This window comes from Limanda limanda, chromosome 2 (assembly GCF_963576545.1).
Source record: "Limanda limanda chromosome 2, fLimLim1.1, whole genome shotgun sequence".
NCBI lineage: Eukaryota > Metazoa > Chordata > Actinopteri > Pleuronectiformes > Pleuronectidae > Limanda > Limanda limanda.
The window spans coordinates 10879828-10906037 of NC_083637.1; the positions used below are offsets into that span (position 1 = coordinate 10879828).

General features: G+C 41.9%; 1 protein-coding gene across 2 annotated transcripts in view; it reads right to left on the bottom strand.

Moving 5' to 3' along the window:
* Positions 1 to 13868: 13868 nt before the first annotated feature.
* The window catches only part of hhip (hedgehog interacting protein), a 31216-nt gene continuing 18874 nt past the window's right edge, over positions 13869 to 26210 (bottom strand). Inside the window, exons 8-14 of one of the 2 annotated variants that reach the window (XM_061067462.1) lie at positions 26022 to 26140; positions 24743 to 24866; positions 24312 to 24457; positions 23124 to 23205; positions 16677 to 16825; positions 16341 to 16472; positions 13869 to 15917 (exon numbers count right to left, since the gene is read on the bottom strand). In XM_061067462.1, coding sequence (XP_060923445.1) covers positions 15760 to 15917; positions 16341 to 16472; positions 16677 to 16825; positions 23124 to 23205; positions 24312 to 24457; positions 24743 to 24866; positions 26022 to 26140 — 910 coding nt within the window. In that variant the 3' untranslated portion in view covers positions 13869 to 15759. Of the gene's footprint in view, positions 16473 to 16676; positions 16826 to 23123; positions 23206 to 24311; positions 24458 to 24742; positions 24867 to 26021; positions 26141 to 26210 lie in introns of both variants that reach the window. The other variant, XM_061067463.1, reaches the window with a different exon arrangement.

Below are 26210 nucleotides of genomic sequence, written 5' to 3' on the forward strand. Positions count from 1 at the left end.
TGCTCAAGGTCCACTTCTGCTTCACCAACAAGAACCAACAAATAGTTATTGTTATGTCTTCTGGTGTTAATGGACACTGGGAAGCAGAGAAACAGGAGGTGATCGAACTTTACTGAAGAGTCAGAGAACATGGAAACACAACCAAAGCTGCTTTTAGTCGAGCAAGTCCGGCACTTTTTGCGGATGTGAGAACATAAATTGGAGCTGAAGACATCGACGAAGATGTCAACTTGTAGAGACAATGAGATTTGAGAGCTTTTGGTGATGTAGACACACTTGTTGTTGTCTGCATGTTCCACCCAGGTGCCCTCGCCTCAATCTGGTGAATGTGTCTGACCTGTAGAATCTCCTGGTATGATCCTCATGTGTGAAAGGCCAAGGCTTCCAATTTTCCGGACATTTTCCAAAGTTCAATCTGGCAATCAATCACTCTTCTTTTTGTTTGCTGCTTGTCACATGAAAATACGTTTTATTAAAACAATAAAGGAATACTTAAAGTCAACGACGGACACAGAGGATGACTGAGTGTTTTATAAAGACTGGGGCCGAGATCTCAGGGTCGGAAATAAGCGCTGGCAGCTTCAGAGGTCGGGCCTTTGAAGCCGTAACCATTACCAGCTCTGATCAGAGTGCAATCAGTTGTATTAAGCTCAAAGGCGGAGTCCTTGTCTGGACGCCTGGTGGTCCACTCACCACACACACACACACACACACACACACACACACACACACACACACACACACACACACACACACACACACACACACACACACACAAGGCCATGTTGCGTCTGTCTAATGAATGAACATCAGCTGTTAGGAACTTGATGTCATGCTTTCGCTTCCCTGCAGCGCCACTGAAGGATCTGATTAGACCTCTCTACACCAGGGCCAATGTTATTTTGCCTGTTTAACCAGTTTACAGCGAACCAGAGTCTTCTGCTCTCAATTGACGCCGAAAATTGTGCGACCTCAAAACAACAAGCGGCAGATCTTTGGCAGCTTCTCCCAAAACCCACTCAGCTAATTATGAGATTACTTTTGGGGGTAGGTGGCCCCGGGGTAGAAAAAAACGTGATTGCATGAGGTGATGGACGACAAGAGCTGGTGTCTGTTAAAGGTGACGTGTGTGTGTGTGTGTGTGTGTGTGTGTGTGTGTAAAACTTGTGTGTCTCAGTTCAGTTTCAACTCTGTATCTCTCCACAACCACACACACAGACACACACTCTGTTCCTCCGCCCAAACCTCTGTCTTGAATGTTTTTTGTCAAAGTTGTCACCACCACACATCAGCAAGCGAGGTGGAAAGAAACCATAAAATAGCTCTGCATGCTCTGCCTTGAATTAGAGCCAAACCTCACTCCATATCTGTCATAAACGATACAATTAAACTTAATCCCGCCTGCCAAAGGGGAAAAGGAGCGAGGGGGAACGGAGTGAAAGAAAAAGAAAGTGGCCGTCAACAGTAAAACAGAATGATAAACGTTGTCGGTGCGAGCGCAGTGTGTGGCAAGTGCAAGGGTCTGATCAGAGAGCTGTGGGCTCTGCACCGGCTGCCAGCATGGACGTGGTGGGAGAGGACTGGGATTTCAAATGTGTGTCCGTGCCAAATCTGCAGATCTCCCTCTTCGACCACATTAGAGGTGTAACGCACTGGTGGTCTTTGATTCCTCAAATTGAAAAGGGATGCCCCACAAAGGGATCCGATGTCATTTCAAGGGGCCTCCCCCCCACCCACCCCCACCTGCTCAAAGAATATTACATATCGTTCATAAATGATGAGGTTGGAGTGAATCCCCCTCTCCCTCCCCCACACACACACAATGTGAATATAAGATTCCTGGAACAGTGTTGGTGGTCAGTCACACACGGCACATACAGGCAGCCCCTTCTGCTCTTATTAAAATGTACTGTTTCCTATGGGATACCGGCATGCGGCTGTACTACTTGAGAATTCAGATGCATTTGCAAATTTTGCTTGAGGTCACCTAGCAGTAAAAGAAAAATACCCACCAGCGCACTGGAAAGTCAAATTAAATTTAATGTTATAACTGCTCACCGTCGTTTCAGAGTTAAACACAGACACTAATGACTTTATTTGGACTTAAAATGTCAAGAGGCTGCTAAATATTAAAATGGCAGTAACTCTTTGCCCCCTTTCCCTTTAATCCTTTTAATGCTTTATATGTTGTAGTCACTGAAATATTGACACTTTCCAAGGAAGGTACAGGATTAAATCCACTGGGGCAGTTCCAGGTTAGTTTGGCCGGTGGTGATGCTGGTTGCAGCTTTCTGTCTGAAACTGTGAAAGTGACCTGCAGTGATAAGGTCAAGTCAAATAAAGATCAGCTGCATGGACCCAGTTCACAAAACCCTGAAGCTGCAACACCGCTGCTGCACAAAGAGCTGTTCACCTGATCCTTCAGAGTTCAGGGGACGAAGCAGAACCACGAACTGGAGAATCAATCGTCGTAAACGTGTTGTTGTCGTGATCATCGACATCTCTTACGTTGAGAAGTTCCAGCTGCTGCTGCTGCTGCTGAGCCCCTGGCGGAAATACACCAAATTTGGCACTGAGCTTCCTCAGGCCCTGAAACTGATGAGAGGAACAGTTCCACATAAAGACAGAAAGACAGAAAGACAGAAAGACAGAAAGACAGAAAGACAGAAAGACAGAAAGACAGAAAGACAGAAAGACAGAAAGACAGAAAGACAGAAAGACAGAAAGACAGAAAGACGTTTATGGAGTTTGTAGGTAGATGTGAAAACATATATGAAATAAATTACTTTGAGTGGACACCTACAGTTCTTTTTTACTTACTACATTATAAACTTAAAATGTATTAATTTACAAGTAAATGGGAATACAGTGTATCCTTATAAAATTACATTTACAAGTTTTAGATTTACCAACACTTCATATACAACTACATTATAAACTTAAAATGTATTAATTTACAAGTAAATGGGAATACAGTGTATCCTTATAAAATTACATTTACAAGTTTTAGATTTACCAACACTTCATATACAACTGTGGGCAGGTTCTCTATTCACACTGGAGCCAGACTGGCAGAGATCTGAGATAAACAAGGACACTGGTAGAAAAGGCGTTTTGCTTTTTGACTTTTCATAGCAGTGAATACTCACTATCCCTCACACATGACAAACAAACTGCAGATAGTGTAAACTACTTCCTTGTCTTTATCCATGTATGCACTTGTAAGCAGATGTCCACACATGGAAAAGTGCAGAAGTACATCTGGTTTTAATACACATACATGAATGTACATTATGAATGTGCAGTATGTAAGAATGAATATGTAAAGGTTATACTGGTATGTGCGTGTTTTCTTTCACTCCTTTTTTTCCTATTTTAAACATTAAGATCTGAGGAGGAGGTGTGGTGTACAAAATGGTGATGAATAAATGAATAACCATAATCTCTGGTGTATGTCCTTTTGGGGAAGTCCGGTAACATTCCTATCAGAGCCCATCTATGGAGAGTTTGTCCCCTTTCCTATTAACGGCTGCAATTCAGCTGGAGGAAGGTAGTCTTAAATGAACTGGAGAGAATGGAGCTAAATAAATAAATTAATCATACACACATTCTTCTAGATTAAAAGCCCCACATTTTATTAAACATTTTGCAAATACAGGATTGATTATTAACAGGGAGGGTGACTTCCCGCTTATAATGCATGTATCTCAATAAGGATTTCATGGATGCAACAGGAAATCCTTCCTCGATATCTCCTGGAGTCTACAAGCGGTGAAGTCACATCACAATGTAAAGGAGGATGAGGAGGATGATGAATTAAGACAAATGGAAATCGGGGTAATGTGGCAGCTGCTACTGGGTCATGCACTCTGGCGTTAATGACCATATACACGTTAAAAACAGGCTCTGGTGAAAGCCGTTAAGTTTCATGTGGTGCATGATGTCACAGAACGGTAAAGCATTGATTGAAAAAGCACAAATCTAATCTAAATGAACTAGATCTGTTGTTTCTATTATACCGAAAACATAAAGACCAATTTGTTTTAGGGTTGTAGCTCCATAGGCCCCCATTCATCCTGGACCACCCAGAGAGCGCCCCCTACACAACCTGGAAGTCGTGAGAGTGGAATATCTTTGTACTGAGAGAAAGAGAAATTCTCTGGCCGTGGTGATCGTGGGTAGATGGTGTTTCTCAGATTTTGGGTGTAGCTGTGTCGAGACTGTCATCACCACCGAGCTACTATCGTTTTTTTGCTTAATGTTTTTCACAGGTGACCTCGGAATGATGGACAGTCCGGGGTCAGAGTTCCGAGGGGGTCTGCAGAAGGGGGTCGTCCAGGTGTGAGGGGTGAGATGCTGGAGGTCAGGTGTGAGGGGTGAGAGGGTGGAGGTCGGGGGGTGAGGTCAGCGGGCGGGACACCTGCGAGGGCCTGATGAGGACAGCAGTGAGGTGGAACGAGGACGATGTAACAGATTTGAGGGCAGAAAATCGGGTGGACACCTCCCGCCATCCATCACCATGCTGCCGATCACCTGCATGGCTGCAGATGGACCATCTGAAATCATCTGACTCAGTCTGATCCTGCCAGTGATGGTTGATGTAAAACCACAAGTAGACTCCTTATTGGATCCATAGGAGAAGCCATAATATTACATTAATTTCATCTTCCCTCATTAGAATGAATAAAACTAAGTAAAGTAGCTCTGTGAGTAGTTCAGGGTTATTGAACACGACTGGGGGCAAGATTCAACATTTTCATTTTAATGGTTCAATGTACTGAGAAGAAAAAACTACATTTGTTAATTTCATTGACATTTCAATGTCTTCATGATATACATGTGGTACAACAGGTGATGACAATAATAACCTAACACAGCTGTAAGTGACTTATAAAATGTATTAAATGATCAAGAATAATTTAGATCAAGATTTGCTCGTTTGACTTTTGGACATTTTGATAATTTGAAGAGTTCAGGGACCCAAATTTCTTATCCTAAACTTTTAATTTAACATGGACAAAGGTGCTTTATAGCAGGGGGCGGAGCCATGGGACCAGGGAGGAGGGAGCATCCTGGGGAAGGACTGATCACTTCCTGTTTCCTGCCACAGGAGACCGCAACACTACCTTCAACCCTAACCCTAAGAGTTCACACTGGTTATTATTTGAAGACTCAATCCAATAAAACAATTATCATAGTTGCATCATTAAAAAAGGTGAACCCCACTACAACACAATTCATTCAACACAAGGCTGGATTCAGCTCTTGAAATTGATTGACAGCTCTTTTTATAATGGAGACTACACAACAATGCCTGAGTATTTCACAACAGTCACAACAGTAACATTTACCACCACACATGTAAAACAGAGAATGTTTTGTCTTATACGATGAGATATTAAGGTTATGAACATGGATAAACTGTATGATTATATAATTTCTGTAATCACAAAATTCCCTCCTTCCCTCATTCCTTCCTTCCATCCTTCCTTCCCAGTTTGTTTGCGTAACAACCTCTTCCTGTCACCACTTTGTCATGCCTGTTAGGTTATAGCTAAACTGGGAGTACACAGTGTACAGAGAGGCAGTGCAGCCATTAGACACAGAGCTTTGCAGAGATTAAGATGCAAACCAACCACCACAGGCTGTGTCGGTACCAAAATGAGGATTAGGTCTTTGTGAAGCGGCGAAGGCAGCAGCACCAAACAAGGCTTCACCGTGCAAAGGCACCCGAGTATCGTCCAGGAACATTACACGCCATATGTGTTTGTACCTGCTCATGAGTGGGCAATATTTTCACAGAAGAAATGAGCAAAATTTCTAATTTAGTTCAATATTTCACTGAGGGGAGAAAAAAGGAAATGTTTACGCAGGAATCTTCCATTTCTGGAATAACAGTGACTTGCTTTATTTAAGGCTCATTCTGTAGAGTGCACTATGACGCTGGAGTTGGAGTTATGAGGCTGCATTTGTGTGATTGTGTGTGGGTTTCATTGCACTGAGCCATAAAAATCTGCTTTTTTTCTGTTTATCCCAACGTTCTTGGCTTTTTGTTTCACAGTAAACGTGGATTCATTGGACAATTCTTTTCATTTTGAATATTGGCTCATTAAAAAGTTTCTTCAAATCTTAAAATCAGTGAAGGAAAAGTGATTATTTGCTTGTCTGGCAAAAACATTTTAATGGTGTTCAAGGCTGTACTGTACTGCTGCTTTGAGCTCATTACTGAAGTCAGCCTGTTCACATGTTAATGATATTAAGCAGACATATTGTTCACATCTTAGTTTAGCAGGTTAGCGTGCTGATAATTACTAATAAGTCTTAAAATAAAATATATTATAAAATACATCTGGGGCTTTTTGCATGCAGTAAATTCAAGAACCAGATTTAAAGACAATCCGATCAATAGTTTCACGTAAAAACTGAAATATTAAACTCATTTTGGGGGTATAGTCAAAGAAGGATTGTGTTAATGGAAAGCAAAATATAGGCGAACCCCAAACAGAAAGAAGAAAGCGAGAATCCTGGAAGATAGCTCCCATCCTCTTCTCAGCCAGTTTGAGACTTTGAGCTCTGGGAGGCGCTATACAGTCCCTCTAGCAAGTAGAAATGTCAAGTACCATAAATATCCTTAACTCTACAAAGTGACTGATGAGATTTACCCATGTTTATTGACATAAACTGTTTTTTTAATGTATCATATGACCCTGCCCATGTGTTTGTTTTACTAATTGTTTGTTTGTTTTTCTCGTGTTTGGTGAACATTCAGGTGACGGGTGAAACTAGCTGAGTTCAGTACATGTCTAAAAGCAACCGACCTTATGGGAACCGCCTCCTGGTTCAAGCTCCAAAAATGATTGCACAGGTAGGAGAAAGAATTGACTTAAGAAGACTGTGAATCTTGATTTAGATATAATATGTTGAAGTTATTGTATGATGCTGGATGATTTACGTTATGGGTGTTTCTGAGGGAAAGTTGGCAAATATGTCTTCGAACATGGTCAATGTGAAATTAATATTGCCTACGAAAGGGGCAGAAATTTTTAATGGAATTTACTCAATTTACTAGATTCAATTTTATCTGCCGTTGTGGTCAGGTGCCTGTTGGGTGGGCACTTTGAATCAACGTGCGGACCTTTTCTAGTTTTTCCCATTCAACATGGTTAATACACACACACGCACTGTTTGACCCCAGTGTTAGCTCGAGTGTTAGCGGCGAGGCTGCGGCGGATGTCCCTCTGTTGACTCTGAGTGATGTAAGCTCGAGATGAGCTTTGCAGATTAAGAGTGAAGGCAAACAAAGGGCCCTGCCAAGATGAGCCACAGTGTATACAGATTAATATAACAATACAGCCACACGAGCGCTGCCGTAAACCATTTGCATAACTCTTTTTAAAGTGTTTTGGAAAATTTTCTTGCTTTGCTTTGAGGAGATACCCCCCCACCCCACACACACACACACACACTCACACACACATGGAAACTTATACCTAGGTGGTCCATTCCCGCCGGCATCAGTTGTTTACCTAGCCCTGCTGAGGATCACACACGGACCGGGGAGCAGACAGCGAGCGACGCACATTCGTATAGATCGAACACACAGAAGTGTGCGATACGATGTAATCACATGCGATGATGGACTTTCCTGCCACTGCTCATATACACTCACGGGTACATTTAATTTAGTTTTTTTCTCACTCGTCTATTTTGTTTAAACCCATTTATTGTGGCACGAGAACTGATGAAGAATTACTTATGTCAGGAGGTAACATACAATCATAAACAATAGCAGCAGTCAACAAATATGTAAATCAAACAGCATTTTTTTCTATCTATCTATCTATCTATCTATCTATCTATCTATCTATCTATCTATCTATCTATCTATCTATCTATCTATCTATCTATCTATCTATCTATCTATCTATCTATCTATCTATCTATCTATCTATCTATCTATCTATCTATCTATCTATCTATCTATCTATCTATCTATCTATCTATCTATCTATCTATCTATCTATCTATCTATCTATCTATCTATCTATCTATCTATCTATCTATCTATCTATCTATCTATCTATCTATCTATCTATCTATCTATCTATCTATCTATCTATCTATCTATCTATCTATCTATCTATCTATCTATCTATCTATCTATCTATCTATCTATCTATCTATCTCTCTCTCTCTATCTCTCTATCTATCTATCTACCTATCTACCTATCTATCTATCTATCTATCTATCTATCTATCTATCTATCTATCTATCTATCTGAAATTACATATCATCACTCACAGAAATCAGTTGTGTGGTCTGTAGTCTGTGAGACGTTGTGGTTATTGGATGAAGGATGGACGAGCGTTTTTTACTGGGTTTCGAGAAAATGTGCCGTGAAGAACAGAGTAAGATGCTGTCGTTGTTGTCGGTGAGGAGGAGGAGAAGTTGACGGACAGAGGCTTTGGTTGGTTGGTTTTGGTTGAGGCTGTGACGTCCCGGGTCAAAGTTCACCAAGGTTGAACTCCACGCGAAGCCCCACTGCGGATTTGTGTGTTTTATTTGTTTTTTATTCGGGCCCTCGTTTGAGCAGGAGACAAGGTTCACCACTGATATATTTGCATATGTGTGACCATGTCCTCAGTCTCTCCTCACAAGAAAAGCACAGAAAACAACCCAACCAGGAAGAAATAGATCATAAAACGTCCAGAAACCCATTTACTGACACACTAACCACTAACACACACACCTGAGGGTTCTCCTTTAAATATTCTGCGTAAGCATCGTTTTCCACAAATTTTCTCTGTTACAGTTTGTTCCCTTCGAAGCACAAGACCTCACACTCACCTCTTATTTTTTTAAACCAGCCCTCATCCCCATCAGTCTTACCTGTCGCCCAACACTCTGCGGCTCTCAGCCCTCTGTGGGGGTTTAGCATGTGTTAACATGACAGATTGAGCCCCAGTGGGAACCTTAATTGCATCATTTCATGGATGCGAGTCAGTGCTGTGGTCCGGGAGAGTAAACAAGCTCTGAATCCAGGAGCCGAAAAATTGAGGAAGGAGAGGGATGGAGGGGGGAGTGATGGAATGAAGAGTGGATGGAGGGATGAGGGAAGAGGAGGACAAGGATGAATTGCAGAGCTGATGTAGAGAAGAGAAGAGGAACTGCTTCAGGAAGGGGGAGATACAGCAAAACAGAGGTATGAACTGAGGAGGTGTGAAATACAAGAGATTGGGAGAAGAAAATCCCCCCCCGTTAATTAGAAAAGCCGACAAAAAGCAACAGTCTACTTCCACCCGAACCTGCTCCGAGGTGGTCGCCCAGTGCGGTTTGTTGTGTTATGTGATAAGCTGAGAGGTTAGTGAGGCGGCGGAGGAGGGAGCGGCGCTGCTGCTCGGAAAGTGTGTCTTCATTAGTAAGTGATCGGGGGGGGCCGGGGAATATGAGATTTCAGCTGCCTCAGTCGTGCGTTTCAGCAGCAGCAGTGAGTAAACCCAGAGTAAACACATGAGGTCACACAATACACCCAGCAATTAGGACTGTGACAAAACCAGATATACAGCCGGCGGATTGACATGCACACACACACACACACACACATGCATGTACACACAGACACACACTTGCACTTCAATCTCCAGCCTAACCCCGAATCCTTTATGGGTTTTAACCTTTTAATGGTGTTTTTTTACTCTGCGTTTTTTTTAAATTTTTAATGAACCCTCCTGGGACTTTGAAGGATCTTAAGAAAGTATTTTAATACTTTAACTTCTTACGCCTGTTCCCCCCAAGCAATACTCATTTAGAGTTTTGTGTTTTTAACCTAACCTAACCCCAACCCCAACCCATACACCATCACAACTAAATGACTAACACTTACCTAGTTCTAACCCCTAACCCTAAGCCTAAAGCCCTTCTTAACCCTCAAGTTGCCCTTTGAAAAGGTGAGGACGGCCCAAAATGTCCTCTCTCTCCTTTGGGTCAATATTCAAAATGGTCCTCGCAAAGATATAAGCACACACACACACACACACATATACGCACACTTCACGTTTGTGCAGCTATCTTTATTAGGACTTTGCTTTGGCATTCAACTGCGAACAACCAAACCAAAACCTTATCCATAACCCTAACCATTACCAATTTATACCTAACCCTGACCTTAAACCAACCACAATTAACATCTTACCCCTAACCTTAATCAGGAGCTCAGATATAAAGTTTTAAGTCATAAGAGTGAGCTTTAGTCCCAGTGAGGTCTACTGGTCCTGAAGAGTTATAAGTCCTTAAGAGGTAACAAAGTAGTACACACACACACACACACACACACACACACACACACACACACACACACACACACACACACACACACACACACACAGACACACACACACACTATAACCCTAACTCTAACTTAGCAAGACACTCATTGGCATTAAGATATTCATTAGCCCCTTATCTTAACCATCGTAACTAACTGACAAACCTTTACCCTATCCAGAACCGAATTCTAAACCCTAATACTAAACCCAAGTCTTAACCCCCGGGGTTTGGAAAACGAGGGACTTGAACTCGACTCTCATTCAGATAAGATAGCAGCTATCTATGAGGGACTTTGCTGGTCCAGGGATTTAGGGTTAGTGTTAGTGTTATGGGTAACCACTAAAATAGTCAGCACACATTTTTGGCCTATTACATTTACCAGCATCTGACCCTGACCATCACAGCTGAATGTCTAACAGTAACTCTTACCTTAACTCAAACTAAACTTAATTCTAAAAGTCTTAACCTGACTTGCCCTGAAAGTGAGGACCGGCCAAAATGCCACCACTCTGTCATATATATATATATATATATATATACACACACACACACACAAAAACACGCACACAGGCACACACACAAACACACACAAGCACACACACAAACTTGTACTTCCATCTTTGTGAGGAGCCTCATTGATGTAATGCACTCCCTCATCTCCGACCCAAACCCTAAAACCAAGTCTTAATCCTCAAACAGCCCTTTGAAGGGCTCACAAAGATACAAGTACAAGTACACACACAACCACACACACTAAAGCAACCACCACAAATGTTTACACAGTCCAGATCCAATATTCTCACATAAATCAATATGTTGGAACGTGGGGGGGCCCAGTTTATATTCACCATCACAGGAGAGCGTTGCCAGTGTGGACAAACACAGAAGTTAATGCACCAGATTAATCAAAGTTGCTCCCCAGCCACGATCCAGCCCTGACAAGACATCATGACCTCATGTGTTAACACATGACATCAAATGCACGGCGCACAGTTAACAGTGATTTCCACTGAGTTGTGGTATTGTGGTGAAGCCGTAATGTACAGTTAGATCACAGTGGAAACAGTGGTTCATGGTGCAGGGAGAGTCAGACGAGACCTGAAGGGATGTCACAGTCGCCGTGAACATCAGCAGACGTTTCCAGAGAGGGGGGGGGGGGGGGTCGACATGGGTGGTATCAGAGGAATCAAATCATTTGAGTCAACAGTTAGAATAATGGGTCATAATGTGGGTTCGATGAAGGAGGAGTGCCAGACAATGGGAGGATGGGAGGTGGTTGTGGGGGGGGGGGGGGGGGGGGGGTGTTAAAGAAAACACACTAAAACATGGTGGTCCACATTCGAAAAACAATAATTCTACCAGCTTAATTCAAAGATCCAGCCGTTTTTATGCAAATCGGAAATATTGATTTATATTTTTCTTTATAAATAGAATTGCAGTATTAACAAGTTACTGTATTAGTCCCATCAATATCCCTTATTCTGGGCAGATTGTGATATCACAAAAAACAGCTTTAGATGGTGCGTGTAACACGCATCTGTTACATTTCCTATATTAAAAATAACCAAATTAATATAGAAAATTGAACTGATAAGCATTAAACAGACTTTAGATTAAATAATCTGCAGCTGGATAACAGGTAAAGAAACAACAAGTATAACCATGTGAGAAAACGTTTGTAGGGAAGCTCTGTTGTTGCAAAATAAAAGTATCTAAGTAAGTATTCAAAAGACAGAACAGATATAATAATAAAAATGACAGAATAGAAGTCGCTACAAATAATATTAGAATGATGAATTTAGAATACAAATAAATATGCCATAAATTTAGGACGTACAAATTACAGACCAGACAAAAGGAACAGAGCTGAGATTAATGAATTGTTCACTTTGTTCTGGATGAGAATAAGAAGAATGACGTCTCCTCTGAATCACGAGGCTATTGTTTTGTTTTTTTCTCCGCTCTCCTCTTGTTACCCTATAAGTATTGCTTGTGCTGCCTCTCTCACTCATGTATACAATATTATAGCATGCACTTCCAGCCATCTCAGTCCTACAAATATTTGGTATACAGGCTCCTCATGTTTATTCAAAGTACTGGGTTACACTGTTTGGGAGAGATAGCCAGACAAGGGCCCTTTGGGAAGGAAAAAGAAAACTATTCCAAATGAAAAGTAATGATTCATGCCACAGATAGTGTATAAACTAAAATATACGCTGGACCTCGCTGCACTATTGGACAGTTCCACCTTATGCAATTTTGATTGGATCGTAACAGTGCATAGACAACTTAGTATTGCATTACTCTAAATATGGCAGTGTGTGCGTGTGTGTGTGTGTGTGTATGTGTGTGTGAGAGAGAGAGAGAGAGAGAGAGAGAGAGAGAGAGAGAGAGAGAGAGAGAGAGAGAGAGAGCGGAGTGAGGTGGGTGGTCTCCACTCACTATCATTATACAACACAAAGCCTCATTGGTATTTTGAGAAGGAAATTAATATTGCCATCAGCACTGGCTCTTACGTGTGTGTGTGTGTGTGTGTGCGCCTCCAAGCATGAACGTGTTTGCGTACTTCCGCAAAACAAAGTGGAGAATTTCCACTTGGGGGGAGGAATTTTTTTTAGCATTTTAAACTTTGAGCGATGCCATGACGCTGCATGACGACATAGCAGCCATCACCAGGCTGTCAATCTGCAGGCAGCTTTTTCCATTCAGGCTGCAGTAAAAGGAAAAATCCTGGGACCGCAACCACATTGGCCCTCATTTAACTTAAACATTTTCTCAACGTCCTCCTCTTTATTCCTTTTACCTGGCTGGAGGGGAAACAAACATCAGTGGAAATGTTGCAGCTGACTTACTGGTGATGCGACAGTTCCCAGCATGGAGCCACGACCATATAAAGATCTTCCTCCCCAAATAGCCAAAATATTCCGGATGCTACCATCACGTCATTTGGAACCAATTTGTCCCTCTGACACACACACTCGAACAATCATGCGTCAGTCCGAGCTGTCAATCATGACTTTTCATCCTGTTATTATAGCAGAACTAATCAAAACCAAACTTACTGGTAACATCAACACTTCAAAAAACATCAGTGTGATGAGAGCTACCTAATATCACAGATAGCATCTTCGAGAAAGATGTATGAGATGTGCATTTTTGACTCTTTATAGTGTGTCCGACCCGCTAACATGGAGGAGATGTGGTTTATGACCAATAGTGCAGCCAGCCACTAGGGGGCAATCGATACACTTTGGGGAGCTGACATGCCTTGCATCTTTATATAAAGCCTGTTTATCATAACTAAAATCTGTGATTCAAATGACAACTGGACAAACCGATTAAGATCCTGTGATGTGACTGAAAGCTCTTGCACAGCTACTCAAGGAACTTTTTATAATTTTATTTTAAGTCTTCAACAATAAATCAACATACAGTTAAATATTTAATTGGGTGGGAAGCTAGTTCCTGAAATTGCTAGACAAATAAAACTATGAATATATACAAGCAACAATGTTAAAGCCCAAACAAAAAGAGACAAAAGTTTTTCAGACATGCTATAAATTTTAATAGACATATTGATATTTCTGAAGAGAAACAAAGTTATCCCTAGTTTTATTTACAATACAGGAATAAAAAAATTGTCACATACAGTACAATGTAAAAACAACATAGAGAACTTAAATAATTATTTTATTTGTGTAACTACTTAAATAATGAAAATGGTTATTCTATTCACACCACACCGTCTCAGCAGCTACAATGCAACTTTCACATTAAGTGCTAAAAAAAAAAAGGATAATTTTCCATTTTACAGCATGAATTCCATTTTGACTCATTTCGACCAGGTAGAGTTTTATTTCAGCAAACAAAAGTGAGGCGGGAGATGAACAACAGATACATCTTTTATGGACAATGAGCGTCAATTAATCATTATACTTGGGAACTGTTTTTCAAATAAAAGTCGGGGAGGAAGCAGAATCTAAAGTATTTGCCTTCAAACCAATAAAAACAATAACTGATGGTTCTGTGAAGTATGTTTTTAAAGGAATTTGAAATGGCAAAGGATCAAATGTAAAGTTTGTTGTAAGATTTGTAATTAGTCTCCAGGTAAACTTGGCCTGCATGTGTTTGTGCTGCATGTGAATGGCTCTGAATGAATCAAATTAACACATTAACACATTGATGTGGGTCCAGACAATCCCAGCCTGTGTTTAACTGTTTTCTAAGGGAAACGTTCAATCTTGCCATTTTTGTCAGGCTTATCTCTATTAGACAGACCCTCAGGTAAATTTGAAATCTGCTCTGCACAGATAAGATCTGACTCTGACTCCGAGCTGCTTCCACAATGACTTGGTGGCCCGACAGCATCTTTGAACATCTCACAACAAAGACACGTTTCTGACAGTCGTAATAAAATCATGTGTCAGGGGGAAAGAATTAGATGGACTCAGCCAACTGCTGTGAAGTTCTCAAGGCAGGCACAGACATGCATTACTTTCCTATTGGAATAAAACAAATGTAGAAAGAATTGTATCCTCACGTGTCTTTCTTATTGAAAAGCTGCATATGTATAAGTACAACATGAAATGACATGAACTGACAAGCTTAGTGTAAAACTGCTTTCTATAAACACCATTCTCTCCCATATATTATTACGCTTAAAAAAATAAACCCTCCTCTATGATAACAATAGTAATGCTATAGTTTTTTTTTGCAATGCTAAGTAGTACTTAGGTAAGCTCTATTGGAAATATACATCACTGCGCTATCTCTTCCCTTTGTAGTTTTGAGTCCGGGTTCAGTTTCAGTGTGTGACACCATGGAAGGAGTTTGTTGAACCATACCTGTTCTAGTGTGTGTGTGTGTTTGTGTGTGTGTGTGTGTTCGTGTGTGCGTGTGTGTGCATGCGTGTAACTACTCTCATTGCTCGTTTAATAAATGTTTAAATTCATTTTGAATAATAAAGTTAATAAAACAAAAATGAATACAGTGCATGGGAGCTAATAACTCCATTCAGATTGTATGAAACTGGCGTTGACAAAGTACAATGTTCTCACTCAGTCGTTCCGATTCCTGCATTAGGTAACAGTCCTCTGTTGTAGATCTATTCTGTACATTGATAGCAAAAGAGTGTTGCAAAACAAAGTATACACACAGTATACTGTTATAGCTTTTTATGACAATGTGCCCGCAAACTAAATACAACATCAAAAGTGAGACAACATGGTTTTATCCCTCTTGTGTTAGTGCCTTTAGAATAGTTGAGCACGGTGGGCTCTGACCCATGACTCTCAGAGACTTCTCAGCTTTTTACAGCTGAAGCTGGGGTTCCTTATAAGTCTGTGTTTTGTGTATACACATCTATTTTGCAGGCTTTTGAAGGGACCAAGAACACAAATTGGATCTTGAGCCACACCACTCCTCCTGAACAATCAACTGTCTCCACTGAAATGCCTCAAACTCCATTTTTTGGGGGGGCTCTTGAGTAAGGCAACAGACGGCCCCTGAATAGATCCAAAGTCCTGGGTTAAAATGGTCTTATTCCCTTGGAGGTTCTGTTCCTGTGGAGTCGGCCGTGTGCCGACGTTTGCTGAACGAGAGAGGAAATATATTAGTGGAACTTCCATAACTTGGCCATGCTTGTCAATCATCTCGCTGCTGTCTGCAGGTCTGTCTACAATGTGAACACGGCTTGGATGCCAGGCCTGGTGCTCAAGAGCAAGTAGCTTACAGGCGAAAAGAGGAAGAGTTTGGTTTGGTGATGTGGATGAAAAGAAGTCTGACGGGGATCCTGTGTGTATTTGTATGTTATGTATACATGCCTGTGTGGGTGTGAGGGAGGATAAGAGGCCATATTAATGACACCTCCTTAGAGTCTGCTGGTGGTGGTAGGTAGATTTGTGTCAACTTGAGGATGACGGCAGGGAGCAGCCCCCCTCTGCGCACCCCTATACGATATAGCTGGTCAGATCTAGGAGGTACGAGGTCATGTCAATGAGGTGGTCCAGTATACCGTCTTTCTCTTGGTCGTTGGGCATACCCCGCTCACTCTTCTCACACTGGGCGCCGGAGTAGCCGCTCTTACACAGGCACTTGTTGGGCTCCATACACACTCCTCCATTACGGCAGGCTGGCTCACATTTGGCTACATCACATGGAGGGAAAAGAGGAAAACAGAGGTGATTAAAAGGCAAATAGGAAAAGTTGAGAAGAGACACCCAAAAGGTCAAGATTCTGATGATTTAGAGGAAATACTGTGGCAGACCTTCTGTGAATCTTGTATATTACTAAACCTCATTTGGAAAAGAACTCGTGGATTTGTCCAGAAAATACACTTCAAGGTACTCACCAACTCGGCAGAATGGTCCCTCCCAGCCTGGGCTGCAGCAGCACTTGCCAGTCGGAGTGCAGTGTCCGTTCTTACAGTGTCTGGAACAAGCTGTCATCAGCAGCTCTGGAGGCTCCACCTGACGCTGGCACTCCTTAGGGGCGTGAGGCCTGCAATGGTGGTTAAAAAGAAGGAGGGAAAGTCAGTGGCCTGGTAATAAACTACACATGCTGGGTCAGGGCTTATTTTCATATTACTGCTGAACAAAATTGTTCAGAAGATCCCAACTCCAGTAACTCGTTCCCCAAATGCTGTTGTGGATCATCCTAGTTGTCTCATATGTGCAGGGATAGCCATGTCAGGGAACAAGCAAGACCAAGTAGCTGTGTTCTTAGATGTATTCTGCTGAGACTAAGGGGTCAACAGGCGGAAATAACAGATATAACTGGGTGTCATCTGCATAGTAGTGATACAAGAAGTCATGCGATTGGTAAATTTGACCTAAGGTAGTGTTGCACACTGGAAAGAGAAGGGGCTCTCGCATCCAGCCTTGGGGTACCCCTCTAGAGGAGGGGATGGAATAAGGTAATTTATACTTGTCAAAAAACATTGCACTTTGCCCAAGATGCCCATACTTGAGAATACAGACACCAGGATGCTGAAAGGTATCAAAAGCTGCCGATAGGTCCGGCAGATAGGAGCTGAGGAGTGAGCTGCCACAGTAGCTGCCCTTAGGACTTCTGACACAGATAACCGCTGTTTCAGTGAGTAGGTGCTCTAAAAGAATGAGAATTTCCTGAGACCTGATACCCTTAGATAAGAAGAACCAAGACCAGTCGATCGTTCTCAACTTGAGCAGCATCAAGTGAAGGCCGAGTGTTTCAGAGAACTGGCCACTGAAGTGCGATCGGTTCAGTCAAGAAGGAGGCAAAGATACTAGTTGAGACGTTCTTGTCTGAAGTAGGATTCAGTCAAACTTTAAAGGTCTAAAATAAATATAATTTCAGGTGACATACAAGGATTCACCTTAAGTTTTATGGACAGCAATTTTGTAAGAATGTATGTGTTGTTTTAAGTGGGAAAGCAGTTTTAAATGACAAATAGTACTAAGACATACACGTTTTTAAATCCTTGCAGCAAGTTAAGATGTGTTTATATCTTTATAATGTGTATATTTTCTTCCTAGATGTGATAAATTCATAACATGTCAATTGGGAATTTACTGTTTAAGATGAATCAAAACACTTCAGCTGGGATAATACCCATATTTTTATTTCACTCACGTTTTCCTAATTTCGCCCTTCTTGAAGAACAAAACACAGCATGAGGTCAACACAGGGCTGCCACAGATATAAACACGATTTGGAAAATGCACACTCTCACACATCTCCACGCCATGTGCGTAAAGTCTGAACACCACAGAGACATATTGTGATCGTTCCATATTAAGACAAACATGCAGACACGCACTGCAGCAAATGGGCTGAAACAGAATCATTTCATATCACGCTCTACAAATCTGGAACTAATACCGCGGCTGCGTAATCAAGTTCAAATTTGAAGCGTGTGTTACCGCCTGTTGCCCATCGGCCACACACACATTTGTCTGTGTCTGTGTGTGTTTTTGAGGAAGAAAGAGAAGAGGAAATATAGACTTGTATAGCAAAAGATTCTGTTGTACTGAGATAAACAGCCAAAGAGGCACTATTTGCTTAACACAAAATCTTTCTCACAGGCACGATATGGGGAGTCCTGTAGACGGATACTGGTATGATGACTGAGAGGCACTGGGCAGTGAGGTTAATTACTGTATGTACATAATCCCAGTTCATGGGAGAACGGGCCTCAATGCTCCCCTATGCAGAACAAATGGTCAATCAGCATTAGAAACCAGAACCAGGTGGAGGTTACATTCTCCAACCAGGGCTGAAATCAGCACTGTCTTTCATTAACTGTATTACTCTTAGATGCCCTAGCTCTCACCTGGTCTGACCTTTACTAGTACAGTAAATTTATATTTGTGTTCTACCTACTGTACAGATTTGACTTTGTGAAAAGATACAGATTCCAGGTCCCAGCTAGGAATCTGTCAATGAGTGTAACTACAACGTTGTGTAATGATGACTGCATTTATTTAACTGAGTGAGTGTTCACTTCCCAGTTTGATAAATGTGTTGCGAGGGCTCTGACAGACACACTGACTGATGGCAGTGACAATACTGTGACTGTGCGCGTTAAAGTTGCTTTAATTTTGGAGGATGGAGGGTGGGTGGTGTGGGGGGTGTCGATTCCCATGCTCCCATCAGCACCCAACTCCAGACTCCATCCACACTGGCTTTTGTTGTTGCAGGCTGCATGTAGTTAAAAAAGAGCGAAGGAGGGAAGCAAACAGAAAGAGAGGGAGAGAGAGAAAGAGTAAGAGTCCCTGGAGGATTGGGGGGGTCTGTAGCTAACACTGTTAATAGTAGGCAGGGGTCAGCAGCGCTACTAAACAGTTTGTACGACTGCCAGGGTGGCTGTGAAAACAGCACCTGCTGGTAGCGCCACTTGACAAAGGCAGCTGGGTCAACAGCCACTGTGGGAATTCATCAACTTTGGGAGGGGTGGTGTATGTGTGAGAGCGAGGGAGTGGGAGAAGGGCGACAGTGCTCACACACGAGGTGGCTACACTGACAGAGAGCGAGATGACGAGGAGAACAAAAAATGTGATAAATACATTGCAAATCCAGACTTAATTAAAAATGAAAATAGAGAGGAAAGCAAGTAAAGCGTGCGAGTTCAGGAATGACTGAAGCTGAGACAGAGAAATAGAGAAGCTGTTACGGGTAAAGAACTGAAATCCGTCCTGATAATAGCTAAACATTAACAGATCTTAACACATCCATTCGGGGCTGTGCCGTCGGAGCAGTGTGGCTGCTCCACCTCAAATTTGTTCCTGATATCTTTGATTATTATGTGTGTGTGCGCGCGCGTGTGTGCGTGTGTGTTTAGCTTGTTGGCTCTCAGGGGCTATTTGATTGACACGAGGTATATGTGAGAAAAGGGCTGTGGAGTGGTGTACATTGTGCACACCAACAATGGCTTAATCAAACGGCCCAGTGTGGTCTCTTTTGCTGTTTTGTCATCTGACTCCATTGTTTGGGGGCTTCTTTTGTAGCTTCATTCCCTGTTTTAATTGTGCAGGAAATTTACTGTGTATTGTAGGAGCCAGGGCTATTCAGTGGGACTGGCAAGCAGCTTTGTCAAGGGGAGGACCACAGCAGAGATGTAGGAAGATTTAGGAGGGATAAGAAAATAAAGAAAAGGCTTCTTTTTTCTTTCTGCGGCGTGCTGGGAGCTAGCATACCACACGCTCACAGATGTGCATGTTCGCGTGTACCCACCACCCACACAGTCAGATACAGAGAGGCACATATACAGATAAATATATCCACAAATGAGCACCCGCAGTCTCCTTCTCCTGCAGATCCAATGACTTGTGACTTCCATGCCTAATGCAGTTCATAAAAAAAAAAGAAAAAGATCCCTGGAACTTATATGAAGTTCAGAGTATCCTTAAGGTCTCTGCTCAATGTAATTGAATAGGTCCAGCCAGCAGCTGACAAAACCTGGACGTGTGAAAAGTCCATCGTGATAAAGCTTCTCCTCTCCTGAGAGGGGCTATAACAAACAGAAAAGCAAATTGCATTTCACACCAGAAATCAGCAGGAGGTTTTGGGCTTTATTCATATTAACATTACGCTACTGCCAAGGACCAACAGTCAGAGCAAGACAGATTCTGTCCATGCATGGATGGAGGGCAACATGTGCCTTTAGAGTAATATAATAAACATGTAACTTTATTACGTGGCTCCCGTGGTGTATTATTCATCCACAGAGGGACTGAAACTGATCCCCGTCTTGTGCTGCATCATCATGTCATTGTTTGTAAGTATGTTTCTTCTCTCAAAAAGAGAAGAATCTTTCTTGCATTATTTGTCCCTGGCATAAATATAATGCGGTCACTGTATACATAATTATGTTATTAAATGCAGACTCAGAGGGAATGAATAGCGGCCAAACTTGCCAATGAATACCTGCCTGCAATATTAGATTTGTTACTGAGTTTGAGGGCTACTGCTTCGTTGAATTACTGTTGTCGGCTCATGGGGGAAGAAGGGGAAACAAAACAAGCTAAATCTATATATTCACATATTTTACCTATAACATTAAATTTATTTTTGATTGATTTTAAGCCTTTTTATGTGTGATGTACTTTGAACAAACGTCTTTTGCATTAAATAAAACAAAGGCTACTCATTCTTCACATTTTAATTGGTTATTCAGAATCTAAACTTTTAAACCTTATTCTGAACCCTTAAATACATCTTCAGGTCATCACATGGAGATAATACGATTTGAGATATTTCTATCCCACTGCTGTACCACACACGGGATCTGTCTCGCTTTCCCTTCTTGCTCCTACACCCTCACACCACACCCATTCAGCGTGTTTCAAAATGCATGGTGGCCTATTTATTATTGGAGGGGTACTCCAACTGACAAACAAATACCTAGAAATGAAGTCATCTGGTCAGGACATGTTTACACAAACACTGCTGAGGGATTTTATGGCTGATGTTTCCCTGTTAGCCTCGACCGCTCTCCCCCACAGTTCCTCCTTCTCCCCCCCTCTTCTATGTTCCCAAACACAGTTGATCAAAACACAGCGCTCGATGCTATACTCGACCACAAAAACCACCATACTCTAAAACAAACCTCTTTCTGAGAAAGCTGTAGGGTCCAGATGTCCCGGCAGTATGGAAGAGAAAGAAGGGGAGGACCACCAGACTTGATAACGCGCTGAGGTCAGACACGTTAGCTACCCCATTTACTCTCCCCTGTCACCCCCTCTCCGTCCTCCCTGTAACAAGATCCTAATAACGAAGCCAGAATGTATTAGGAGTCAAGAATCCAACACCACAGGGTCCAAACAGACTAAACAGGTCCAGCTGATGGTGGAAAGAATTGTTCTTCGGGAGAAATGCATCCAACGGCCATGCCAGAAAACATAAATTTGGAGTGAGCCACCAGGGCCCCTTTGAAACATCTGTGGTGTAATTAATTGTGTTAATGCCTGGGTGGCACTGTCGTCACCCAGGAATAATCAGTTGTGGATTTGTTTCTATTATTATTCGGAGGTATGCAAATTCGCTCTCTCCGAGTCTGTTTCTCTTTCATTATCTGCCTCTCTTAATCAAATCTGATCCGGCCTGAAGAAATATTATTCATTTGGGACTTTTTCCTGTGCATCTAGTGAGTTCAGAGTTGGGCATGACCCACACAACGACCTGAGCAGATGGTCTTTACCCTGCGGGATCTCACTGTCAACTTCCTACCATAGTTCTGATAAAAAGATATGAATATGGGGGGGGCGCAGCATTAAATCTAAGAGGCGATTGGTTTCAATTACAAAGTCTGCTTATGTTTGCAGTGATTTATTTATTGCCATTCATATATCAGACAGAAAAGCTAATACATCCCTCCTGTGTCATGTGGGATGAATTCATGCCACGTCTGCATATTTCAGGTCTTGAGTGACAAATGTTTTCTGCGTGTACTCGGTTTTGCACAAACAGTTTACGGATCCATCATTATGGGAATCATTTCTAATACTGTGATGCATGTGGTATGTATTATGACACAGACACACACACACATTTGAATTATGAAGTTGCACTCTTGCACACATTCCAGTTGTTTAACATCAACTAATTAAGCACACGACTGGACGGAAATGGTCTAGATCGCAACACTCAGAGACTAACACCATTCACAGGATGACGAATAAGATGTGCACTGTGTTATAAGTATGAACATGTGCTTAAAGTGGAGGTCTCTTTGCTTGACAACAGGTGCCTTTGTAATACCCTTACTCTCAGCAGAATAAACCCTGTCGCAAAAGGCTCGGAAAATGACCAGCAGCCAATAGTAACCAAAATTAACATTGGCAGAAGCAAAGCAGGTGGTGATGTGATGACTTGTGTGCAGGGCAGAGAGGTTCTGGTCACACTGACGTGTTTGGGAAGGGGGCATGTGTGCAAAGTGAAGACTTCACAAAAGTATGTTACTGCTCTGAAAAGTTATTATTGATAGATCCATGGCTCCTGAATTTGTCAGATCTCCATATACTGTATAGCTGCTTTCAGACCCGTACTGAATTCTGGATTGTCTCCTGAAATTATCCAGAGGGGGTTTCTCTAGCCAGGCCCCAGTAAAAACTCTGGATAATTATCCAGAGGATTCACTGTGAGTGAGTGGAAACATGGATAACACTAAGCTAAAACTAAAAGGAATACAAATATACAAATGCAAGGATTAAAAAGAGGTGTCATACACATAGAAGACAGAGACGAAGATGTGAACTTGGAAAGACAAAGAGATTTGAGAAATTGGAAAAAAACTAAATGAGTATTTATTTGACTGTACCTTTTGGGATCCACCAACTTGAAGAGTTTCCCACTATGCGACTGTGCCATGTTTTTACTGCTTGCCAGGATGTAGACTTCGCCTAAAAAAGAAGAACAGACGGGTCACAAAATCCATCTGCATGATTTGCGTAGCATTCTTTATAAGGTGCTGAATAATTCTTGGTGATTAACCTCAAGCTTAAGGTCACAAATAAGTGCAAAAACACTTCAACATCAATTTAGTTAATGTGCAAGAAGGAGAAAAAAAGGACTCAGATGATGGATACAAAGATGTGAGGAGAACCGTAAGAAGCGAGTGAAGCTGAAGCTTCTGCAATGCCGCACTTGCCAAAGGACATGAAGAAATAGTTTAATTGGACAATTGGATACTCATGACTGGGAACCAGGCAGATAATTTAATGAGGAACAAGCCTGCGAGAAAATTCCATAAGAGGACAAATTGTAAACACGTGTCTGTGGGGCCCATACTTTGAGACACACACACACACATCCTTCTCATCCCCTCCACAATCCTTCCACCAGTTCGCAAATCATGATCAATTGCAGAAATAATAATAAAAACTAATAACTCCAAGACGTGGCAGACACTGTGATTAAACATTTCTGATGGCTGTGTCAGTGATCCACATCGTGTTTTCATTGTAATCAGAAACACCAGGGCTGACAGTTCATAATTCTGTCAGTGTCTGGTGGGGGTCAAACTGATGTTGTGTATCATATTGACCCGCTCACCTCAGCTCGCCCTATCTTATCTTATCGCTGCAGCCTCCAGATAAACAGTAACACATCTCTCCTCCCCTGCAAAACACTGCTGTGTAGGTGGCCCGGGATAAGAAGTGGGTCTTTGCAGTATTATTGCTATCTTATGGAAATGACAATTAATCCCTAAGGAAGTTTATACTATTTAATAACCTGCTGGGAATGTGACACAGAGGTAAAGTCAATCAGGGACTGGTCTCCCTGTTGTTCTGAATGTCTTCTTGTTGGCTAGGTGCTCTACAATCATGTTTCTATCACAAACAATGACTAAATACTCAACAAATTCTAAACCAGGATTTTACATGATTTTGACATCCACTGTTTTGTAATTTGAAGTCAGAAACGAAGAAAAAGGAAAGACAGAAAGTGCAGAGAGAGCAAGACTGAGATTACAGGAAGAAAAATGTCTTATCAATGCAGCACTGACCCAGTTCGTCCTCTCCGAAACCAAAGATGTGTCCCACAACCATCGAGCCACAGGAGCCGGCTGAGCCCAGACACAGAGCTTTCTCCTGCCACTGTTCACCACTTGCTGATGTTGACAACACAGACTTCTGGAGGATCCGCAAGTTACTGTGGGAAACCAAAACACACAGAGTCGGGTTATTTACTACAGCCATTGTATTGTCAGTAAATCTCATGCACACATACTGTATCAAGCCTTGAACAGCAGAGGCCATGAGCCTCATCTCTTGCTTGAGTTCAATAGCCACTAGATTAAGCTAGTACAATATATCAAATACAAAATGGAACCAGCTTTCTAACATAAAGTACACATTGAGGTCATTGAAGATTTCACAACATCATGTTACATTATTAATCAGTGCTGTTTCCAGAGTCAACCCTTTTGTTACTTACCCATTTTTATCTCCAAACACATAACTGCCGTACAGTCTTCTTGACTGGCAGCCCCTGTAGATGAAGCCTCCCACAGGTGGCGCCCCCCCACTGGACTGCAGGTCATAGACAGAGGGCTCATTTTCTAAAGGAAAAGGATGTAAAGGTCTGATTTAGCCGCTTGTCATCATCCCTCTGCTTTTCGTGAATGCACACATTACCAGACTCATCATAGAATATCCCATCCCGCTGAGATAGAATGTATTTATTACTAAATTCATCAAGCAAAATAATAATTTTATGATTATGACTTATTTTCTGCTTGTAACAATTTATGTCTGGAGCAAGTGTGGTTTTGTTTCTGTGGGAATCGTGTGGTTCTTATTAGAGACACTCACTTCTGTAAGAACAAAGAAAAAAGTGTAAATCTGGTTTTAAGTGGCACAGGAATTCACAAGCGTGATGTTGCGGCCACGTGGCACGTTTTTTTTTTTTTACAATAGTCTTGGCAGGGGGAAATATGAATGGAGGTTCGCTGCTTTTAAAACTTTATGATCCGAGGCCTGGGGCTCTCATTCCCTAACTGAAATCCCTTTGGAGTTTGGGTGCCTGGCTAAATCAAGGACGTTGCCAAGTGAGAGGTTGGTCTGTGACAAGAACCAGCACACTGAATGGGAGTGAGAGATCAAGGTTGAGAGATGCATTTGTGTTGCCAAATCAACTCCCATTGTGGAAAAGATAACCAACAAACCCAGTTTTATTTGGAACAAATTGCACCAATTTGTTTTCTTTGTAGGCGAGGCTTTGTCAAGACACTGGTGTTATTGATTATTCTCTCAATGTGGGATGAATTGGGCCGCTCTCAGCTGCGTTTTCAACAATGTGAAACCATCATCGAGACAGTGACTGTTGTAGACAGCTTTAAATCTTACTTGTGGACAAATCCTCACATTCCCTTGGCAAATCTGATCTCCACAAGGGGGGAATTGTACGAGATCACATCATTTTCACATTTAAACTTTACTGTCTCTGCACTCTACCCAGCGCATTTTGTGAACTCGCTGCCAAAACACCATGTTCTCACAAAACGAGAGACATTTGTAAAGACATGTCATTTTTAGTTGAATAAATGCAAAAAGTTACCCAAGAGGTTAATAGATCACCATTTCTTTCGCAAGACGTAATGACGGCAAACAAAACTCAGAAGATTGCACTCAGATGTTTTTGATCGTGAATTGCATTAACATTGCAAAAAATAATTCACTCCGACTCCAAACTTGTCAATACAATGATAACTCACCATAATCTTTCCCCTTGGTGATCTCCAGAATTCTTCCTGATGTTGTGTTTTTGCCACTGGCATCTGTACAGAGGATTAGGACAGTGCCGTTTTCTGTCTGAAGACGATCCACTGCACACCTACAGTACAGAATATAGGATATCAATACAGGGACAACACCAGCTAACTACAATGTAGGAGATCTACATA